General features: G+C 48.4%; 1 protein-coding gene across 1 annotated transcript; it reads left to right on the top strand.

Moving 5' to 3' along the window:
• Window positions 1-1478: 1478 nt before the first annotated feature.
• On the top strand, window positions 1479-9315 carry LOC100085166 (T-cell ecto-ADP-ribosyltransferase 2-like). Its single transcript, XM_039915036.1, has 6 exons — window positions 1479-1552; window positions 2192-2288; window positions 5422-5508; window positions 5850-6546; window positions 8375-8401; window positions 8826-9315. The coding sequence occupies exons 2-6, from the start codon at window positions 2223-2225 to the stop codon at window positions 8855-8857; spliced, it is 909 nt and encodes a 302-aa protein (XP_039770970.1). The 5' UTR covers window positions 1479-1552; window positions 2192-2222; the 3' UTR covers window positions 8858-9315.
• The last annotated feature ends 261 nt before the right edge of the window (window positions 9316-9576 follow it).

Below are 9576 nucleotides of genomic sequence, written 5' to 3'. Positions count from 1 at the left end.
CAACAATGGACTTGCCAAATGGGTGAGGGCATGTTGGAGGCAGCTGCTGCTCTTGAGGTCTCTGAGATAGTTTGTTCCATGAACAGAGCCTTTATCCTTGCCTCACAATGTGTGCTGAGGGCACAGGAGGACCTGGTGAGAGGATGTGAATGGCTCAGTGCACACCCTCACCACTTCTGCAAAAACAACCCAAGCACAGGTCCCACTGGAGGTGGGACCTTTCTCTTCTTCTCCATCCCATCTAAAAGTCCTGGGAAGCAGTCAGCCTCAGAATGATCTCTTGCTGAGGGAGACGCAGTTGATATCAGACATAGCTTTGGTGCCTAAGCAATGATCACCCCAAATGGCAAGTGGTCAGAGAAGTCACCCATGTGCCCTATCAGAGGTCAACTGCGGCCTGCTGGTTTTCTGCGGGGCTAATGGCATACAGTGCAAGTGTGCCAGAGATGCTCTCTCACTCATGGAAAAATCACATCTTTTGACATCACAGAGAAGCAGCATGGCCTGGTGACTAGAACAATAGACTGAGAGCCTGTGTGACCTTGGGCAAATCACTTCTCGGCACCTCAATTTCCTTATCTGTAAAATGGGGAATCCATACCTCTTCATCCTTCCCCTTAAGCTGAGAGCCCAATGTGGGACAGAGACTGTTTCTAATCTGATTATCCTGTATTTACCCCCACACCTGAGATTATTATTACTATTAATAATAATTATTATGAATATTAATGATAATGATAACATGGTCTTTGAACTGTAGGACACTGCTATATAAGAGCTCTCAGAGAGGGGCCTGGCCTAGTTAATTCACGGCCTGGGGGTTGGCCCTAACAGGGCTGGGTCTGCTGCTGCCTCGATGGTATTCCTGGCAAGGGCTGGTCTGGCAGGTGTGCACAGGATGGGAAGAAGCAGCATGGCCTAATGGATAGAGCATGGGACTGGGAGTCAGAAGGACCTGGGTTCTAATCTCAGCTCTGACATGTCTGCTGTGAGGCCTTCATTCATTCATTAAATTCATTCAATTATTGGGCAAGTCACTTCACTTCTCTGGGCCTAGGTTACCTCATCTGTAAAATGGAGATTAAGACTATAAACCTTCCCCCAATTAGACTATAAATCCATCAATGGGCAGGGACTGTCTTTATCTGTTGCCGATTTGTACATTCCAAGCGCTTAGTACAGTGCTCTGCACATAGTAAGTGTTCAATAAATACTACTGAATGAATGAATGAATGTGGGACAGGGATTCCGTCTAACCTGATTAGCTTGTATCTACCCCAGTGCTTAGGCCAGTGCCTGGGACATAGTAACTGCTTAATACCATTTTAAAAAAAAAGGCATGCAGAGGAGGCATCTTCTGGAGAGTTGCTCACTCTGCGTTTGTTTTTTTCTCTCTTCTTCCCCTCGAAAGTGAAAATGCTGCTCGCTCCTCCCCACCTTCCCCCGGCTCGGCTCGTAAAAATGAAACCAGGTGCCTGGTGGCAGTTCACAGGTCTCCAACCACTAGCCCGGGGGGCTGCAGTCCCAGCTACGCAGGGAGCCAGGGAAGCAGGTTGGTTGGCGGTTGGCGGTGGAGATGAATGCTTTCTGCCCTTGGGAGGTGAGGGTCTCTTCTGGGCATGGACCAGAATGGGTCCAGACACCAATTCTAGGGCTCCCCTGTAGGTTGGGGCTTTGAAGAGGACTTGGTTCTGTGCCCAGGAGGAGAGAGGAAGGAAGCATAGCAACCCCACAACTCTATGTACATATTTTTATAAATTATTTATTTATTCATATTATTGTCTGTCTCCCCCTCTAGACTGTGATCTCATTGTGGGTGGGGAACGTGTCTGCTAAGTGTTGTATTGTGCTCTTCCAAGCACTTAGTACAGTGCTCTGCACATAGTAAGTGCTCAATAAATATGACAGTGATTGATTGAGAGTAACATCATGATGTTCTCCTAGCTCTCATCCTGTGGGGTAATCCTTCTTGTCCATGGGGAAGGGAATGGGGAGGGGCCATGGGTAGCAGGATTCAGCCCCAGTTTTGGAGGTGGGGGTCCAGGAAGGGGGGAATCTGACTAGGAGGTTCCCAGGGCTGGAGGCAGGATCCAGCCTATGAAGTCAGGGGACCCTTCCCTTCTCTCTTTCACCACCCCCTGCTCCACCCCCCCCACCAAAAAAAATAGCAACACTCCCATTGTCTTGCCAGGTTTTCTTGTAGCTCAACGCAAAGCCGGGAGATGGGGCTACCTCGCCTGGTCACAGTTGCTGCTCTCTGGATCCAGATCCTATTGCAAATGCCTCAGGTACTCACCTACCCCCATCTTTCTGCACCAACAGTCACTGAAAGATGAGCTTTTTTAATGATATTTGTTAAGCACTTACTTTGTGCCAGGCCCTGAATTAAGCACTGGGGTAGATACAAATTAATCAGATTGGACACAGTCCATGTCCTACGCGGGGCTCACAGTCTTAATCCCCATTTTAAGGATGAGGTAATTTAGGCACAGAGAAGTGAAGTGACTCACCCAAGGTCACACAAGTTCCTGAGATGTCCACATCCCTGGTGTTCCTGGGGCAAGGACAAACGGGGCTGGGAGTGGGGTGGATCTTCGGATGGAGGTGAAAATCTGGGATAGGGTGGCAAGTTGGAGAGTGGGTGGGCTCAATCAGGAAAAAACTTCCCAGTGGTGGTGGCCTGCAGCTATGCTATAAAGGAAGGAGAGAGGGATATGGAAACAGGAAAAGGGGCTGAAGTCCTCATGATTCTGGTAAATTTATCATTATTATTATAATTGTTATTATATTTGTTAAGGACTTACTATTTGTAAAGCACTGTTCTAACTGCTGGGATAGACACAAGTTAATCAGGCCAGACACAAGGCCTATCTGACATGGGGCTCACAGTATAAGGAAGAGGGAGATCAGACATAATAAAGTGAAGTGACTAGTCCAAAGTCACCAAGCAGGCAACTGGTAGGGCAGGATTAGAACCCAGGTCCTCTCCTTGACCCTTTTCAACCTGGTTTCCATCCCCTTCACTCCCCAGAAACCGCTTTCTCAAAGGTCACAAATCATCTCTTTCTCGCCAAATCCAATGGCCTCTACTCTATCTTAATCCTCCTCTACTTCTCAGCTGCTTTAGTCACTGTCGACCACCCCCTTCTCCTCAAAACATTAGCCAACCTTGGCTTCACTGACACTGTCCTCTCCTTGTTCTCCTCCTATCTCTTTGGACACTTATTCTGTCTCTTTCACGGACTCCTCCTCTGCCTCTCACCCCTTAACTGTGGGTGTTAAGGTTTAGTTCTGGGTCCCCTTCTATTCTTCACCTATACCTACTCCCTTGGAGAACTCATTTGGTCCCAAGGATTCAACTACCACCTCTCTGTGGATGATTCCCAAATCTACGCTTCCAGACCTGATCTCTCTCCCTCCCTGCAGTCTCACATTTCCTCCTGCCTTCAAGACATCTCTACTTGGATGTCCTGCCATCACCTCAAGCATAAAGCGTTCAAAACAGAACTCCTTATCTTCTTATCCAAACCCTGGCCTCTATCTGTCTTTCACTTCAGTTTAGACAGCACCACAATCCATCGTGTCTCTGAAGCCTATAACCTTGGCATTATCTTTTACTCCTCCCTCTCATTCAACACACATATTCAATCTATCCACTAAATCCTATCAGTTCCACCTTGACAACAGCACTAAAATCTGCCCTTTCCTCTCCCTCCAAGCTGTTACCATGTAGTGTGGCTCTGTGAAAAGAGCACGGGCTTTGGAGTCAGAGATCATGGGTTCGAATCCCAGCTCTGCCACCTGTCAGCTGTGTGACTGTGGGCAAGTCATTTCACTTCTCTGTGCCTCAGTTACCTCATCTGTAAAATGGGGATTAAGACTGTGAGCCCCACGTGGGACAACCTGATTCCTCGTGTCTACCCCAGTGCTTAGAACAGTGCTTGGCACATAGTAAGCGCTTAACAAATACCAACATTTTTTTTTAATCCAATCACTTATCCTAGCCCTTCTTGATTGCTGTATCAGACTCCTTGCTGACCTTCCTACCTCTTCTCTCTCGCCACTCTAGTCCATACTTCACTCTGCTACCCGGATTGTTTTTCTAGAAAAAATTCAGTCCATGTTTCCCCCCTCCTCAAGAACTTCCAGTGATTGGGAAACAGCATGGCTTAGTGGATAGAGTACAGGCCTGGGAGTCAGAAGGTTGTGAGTTCTAAACCTGGATCTGCTGTTTGCTGTTGCCTCTGGGCAAGTCACTTCACTTTTCTGTGCCTCAGTTTCCTCATCTGTAAAATGGCATTTGAGACGTGAGTCCCACGTGGTACAAGGTCTGTGTCCAACCTGATTTGCTTCTATCTACCCTAGTGCTTAGTGCAGTACCTGGCACATAGTAAATGCTTCACAAATACCAGAACTATTATTATTATTGTCCAACCACCTCGACATCAGAGACTTCTTACTATCAACTTTATAGCAGTCAATCACCTTGCCTCCTCTTACCTCACCTCGCTACTCTCCTACTACAACCCAGCCTGCACACTTCACTCGTCTAATGCCAACCTACTTATTGTATGTCAGTATCATCTATCTTGCCGCCAATCTCTCACCCATGTCCTCCTGCCTCTGGCCTGGAATGCCCTCCCTCTTCATATCTTACAATTACTCTCCTCACTTTCAAAGCCTTATTGAAGACATCTCCAAGAGGCCTTCCCTAAGCCCTCATTTCCCACTCTCTTCTTCATCGCCTTGACTTGCTACCTATGTCACTACCCCCCACACCAGCCCCACAGTACTTATGTACAATTCTGTAATTTATTTATTTATATTAATGTCTGTCTCTCCATTTAGACTGTAAGCTCATTGTAGGCAGGGAATGTTTCTGTTTTATTATGTTGTACTCTCCCAAGTGCTTAGTATAGTGCTCTGCACACAATAAGTGCTCAATAAATACGATTGACTCCCAGTCCTGTACTCTTTCCACTAGACTACACTGCTCCTCAAAAGGATCCCTGTCCCACCACCAAAATCCTTGCTCCCAGAATGATCTTTCCAAAGATATGGTTCTCCCTGGTCCCCTGGACCTCGAATCCACTGGCTCCTCATATCCCTGGGTCCAGGGCACTGCCCTCAGGAGATGTGGGGCAGCCTACTCAGCCCACTTGCCACTCTCAGCAATCTCCAAGGATGGCAGGGACCCAGGAATGGTGGTGGGAAGCAAAGGAGTCCAGAGTGGGCCACAGTGGAGCCATCGACATTGCCCGTCCTTTGTCTTCCATCCTCTCCACCCCACTTGAGCTATTTTCTCTTCCCCGACAAGTTTCCTTATTGTCCTTCACTTGCCTCCATCCTCCCACCTCACTTCACCCCCTGAAACTTCATCCCTGTTCAGATCTGCTAAACCACATCTCTCCTCAATTCTAGGCCATCCTGAAAAGTCACCTCCACCAAGAAGCCCTCCCAGACAGAACCACCACCTTCGCAGCCACTCAGCCATCTCAGCACTCATGTGTAGAACATTTTTTGATTTGTTATTGACTACTCATTGATTCACTTTATGTGTGCTATCTATTTTGTCCCAAGCTTTGGGTGTTAGTTTCATTAGAACAACCCAGATTCTGATTCCTTCTGCCCCCTGGTTGCCTGCCCTAAAATGCTTTTCCGGTCCCACCTCAGGCCCTTGAATGGCCCTGATCACAGACTATCTGTGGATTGGACATCCTTCCCTGGCCCAGCCCCCAGATCTCTGCCCCAACTCCATCTCTGACCAGGGTGGAGGGAGGGTCTATGCTCGGTGCCCCACAGGCTCCTGTCCCTCCTCTGGTGCCAGCCCCATAATCTTCTCTGTCTAGGTGGGAGGCAAAGAGATAGAGATGACCATGGAGTATGACGCTTTTGATGACCAGTATGAGGGATGTGAAAACAAAATGGATTCTGAAGCTCCCCGACTCTTGGAGGATGAAAAGAGGAATAACAAAGTCCTCCGTGATGCCTGGGCCAGCGCAGAGACCAAGTGGCAGAAAGAGATCAAGGAGAAGTTGTCTTTCCTTCCCTCAGACTTCAGGGAAGAGTACGGCATAGCAGTGGTGGTGTACACTAATCAAACCTTTTGTCAAGACTTCAACTGGGCTGTGCGGACAAACGGCACATCTCTGGAGTACTACAAGAATAATTTTCGCTATAAAGCTGTCCACTTCTACCTGACCAGGGCCCTGCAGCTCCTACCAAAGGTCAACTGCACCATGCAACTTCATCGGGGCTCTAAGATGGAGTTCACTCATAGTGGGACTGGTCCCATCCGCTTCGGGCAATTCAGCTCCACGTCCCAGAATCGTTCTATAAGTGAGAAGTTCGGTATGAGCACCTCCTATTCCATCCATGCCTGCTTGGGGGTGTCCATCAAAAATTTCTCATATATCCCAGAGGAGGAGGAAGTGTTGATCCCAGGGAATGAAGTCTTCGATGTTTCAGCTGAGAAAGGGAGCAGGGTTTTCAGCCTGAAGAGTACAAAGAAGCCTTTCGCCTGTTTCAACTGTGCCCTCTTGGGAAGTGAGTTATGGGAGTGGTTAATCCCGGTGAACTCTGTGACCACAGCTCTCCCCACTTCCAAATAACCCAAAAAAGTCACCCCATCCTGGAGGCCTTCCCTGAGTAATGACCCTATCCCAGCTCTTATTATTCCATCAGCCACCTCCCATTCAATCACTGGCATTTTTTGAGTGTTCACAGTTCAGACAGGACATTGTACTAAGTGCTTGGGAGAATGTAGTGCAGTGGAGTTGGTGGATACCTTCCCTGCCTATTAGGAGTTTACAGACTAGAGGGGAAGGCAAACATAACAATTATAGAGGGTAAGGATGAGATGAATATTATGTGCTGGAAGGATACAGATCCAAGTGCATAAGTGATGCAGAAGAAGGGAGGATGGGGGAAGGGAAAGCTTAAACTGGGAAGGCTTCTTGTAGAAGATGTGATTTTAGTTGGGCTTTGAAGGTGAGAAGAGATGTGGCCCCTTAGGTATGAAAAGAGAGGGGAATCATAGCAAATCATTCATTTATTCATGTTTGATTACTTTTGTTGTTATCAGAATTGCCAATGTTCTTACTACTGTTCTGTGTGTGTGTGTGTGTGTGTACACAAACTGTCTTCATTCATTCATTTAATCGTATTTATTGAGTGTTTACTGTGTGCAGAGCACTGTACTAAGCACTTGGGAAGTGCAATTCAGCAACAGATAGAGACAATCCCTACCCAACAATGGGCTCATAGTCTAGAAGGGGGAGATAGACAAGAAAACAAAACAAGTAGACAAGCATCACTACCATCAAAATAGATAAATAGAACCATAGATAAATGCACATCATTAATAAAATAGAGCAATAAATATGTAAAAATATTTACAAGTGTTGTGAGGAGGGGAAGAGTGTAGAGCAGAGGGAGGGAGTAGGGGCAATGGGGAGGGGAGGAGGAACAGAGGAAAAGGGAGAGCTCAGTCTGGGAAGGCCTCCTGGAGGAGGTGAGCTCTCAGTAAGGCTTTGAAGAGGGGAAGAGAGTTTGGCCGATGTGAGCAGGGGAGGGCATTCCAGATCAGAGGTAGGACTAGGGCAGGGATCGATAGCAGGGCAGGCGGGAATGAGGTACAGTGAGGAGGTTAGCGGCAGAGGAGCGGAGTGTACAGGATAGGCTGTAGAAGGAGAGAAGGGAGGTGAAGTAGGAGAGGGCCAGGTGATGGAGAGAGCTTTGAAGCCAAGAGTGAGGAGTTTTTGTTTGATACAGAGGTTGATAGGCAACCACTGGAGATTTTTGAGGAGGGAAGTGACATGCCCAGAGAGTTTCTGCAGAAAGATAATCCGGACAGCGGAGTGAAGTAGAGAATGAAGTGGGGAGAGACAGGAGGATGGGAGATCAGAAAGGAGGCTGATGCAATAGTCCAGGGAGGATATTATGAGAGATTGTACCAGTAAGGTAGCAGTTTGGGTGGAGAGGAAGGGGGGGATCTTGGTGATGTTGTGACGGTGAGACCAGTAGGTTTTGGTGACGGATTGGATACATGGGGTGAATAAGAGAGCAGCCCTATATCCCCATTCCATTGTGAATGCTGTGGAACTTTGACTTTTACAGCACTCACCTGGCACCCAGTACAGGGTGTTGCTCATAGCAGCTGCTCAGCAGACACTAATGACTGACAGTGAAAAAGAGCTTGGGCTACGGGGGTGGGGGCCGAAGATTGTGGACTGGGGAATACTACAGCTGTGTCTATCAGGAACACAGCCTCCACCAAGGGCTGGAGGAGTTGGGGCAGATGGGGTGTTGCTGTAGTGTTTGGGGGTAGGGAGTGCCAGGGCAGGACTGACCTTCTATTTTCTTTGGGTTTCAGATGAGAAAAATGCTAACTGCAGCTCAGGTTTGGGGCCTCCTTGTGTGCCATTCCCGCCTCTAGCTGCAAGCCTCTAGACCTGGTTACCCTGCTGTCTGAGACAGACATTCAGCTCTCTGCTCTGCCCCTCCCCTCTGCCTCCTTTCCCTGGGGCTGGGTGTGGGAGGGGGGCCCAGGGGTCATGGCCAGAGACTGTCCAGGCCATGTCTGTCCTTGAAACTGTTAGGCCTCATGAATTTTGTCTGGGCTATTAGGGACCCAACTCTGCTCTGGGCAATGGTTGGTGGTTTGGGGGCCGGGGGGGGAGGGGGGGCCAAGGCGAGGATCCTTCCCTCCCTAGATCTGTTACTTCCTGATTGAGAGAGGACCCACCATGGGGCGGGCTAGGGAGAGGTTCCTCTTTCAAGCCCATTTCCCTGGAGGGTGCTGGTGTAATTCACTTTTTCCACAGCTCATCAAGAGATGTCATGCCCAGCCGTCTGACCCTGCTGCTTCTCTCCAGGCACCTCATCCTGCTCCTTGGCTCTGGCTGGACCTCCCGATCTCCATTGTGTGTCAGCCCAAGGTCACTCAGCCCAGGCACACTTATGCCAATAATCAACGACCAGGACAGCTCACCTCCATATGCCATCTACCAGCTTCCTCTGTCTCCGTGCCATCTCTCTGCTTATACCACTCCACCTCCATCTCCCCTACTGGCCACCCAGTCCCACATTATGCTCACAATCTAAGTAGGAGAGAGAACAAGTTTTTAACTTGATGAGAAAACTGAAACACAGAAAAATTGTTTGGCTTACCCAAGGTCATACAACAAGCAAGTGGCAGAGGAGGATTGGAACCCAGGTCTTCTGACTCCCATGGTTGAGTTCTTTTCACCCTTCACCAGTTATATGTTCTATTCCCTTCCCCTCCACCAATAAACCACTCTGCATTACTATCTATGTCCTTAGATGGGTAAATGTGATAATTTTTCTGGACTAACACAGCTATATTTTACTGTTCTGGTACTCCTGCCTGTTTAATTGGTCCAAGGTCCTCTGTCCCTCCCCTCCCCTTCTTGCCTTCATTCTTTTCTCCTCCCACAAACTCCACCTCCTTTCCCTGCTCCCCACCCCTCCCCCAGCAAGCAAGAATGAAAATGAGTAGTGGTAAGCAGGCCTGGTGGAGGGTATACACCATATCTCTGGGTTCATTGTGACTCC

Source organism: Ornithorhynchus anatinus, chromosome 2 (genome assembly GCF_004115215.2).
Source record: "Ornithorhynchus anatinus isolate Pmale09 chromosome 2, mOrnAna1.pri.v4, whole genome shotgun sequence".
Classification (NCBI taxonomy): Eukaryota; Metazoa; Chordata; class Mammalia; order Monotremata; family Ornithorhynchidae; genus Ornithorhynchus; species Ornithorhynchus anatinus.
This window is presented reverse-complemented; position numbering and strand designations above follow the sequence as displayed.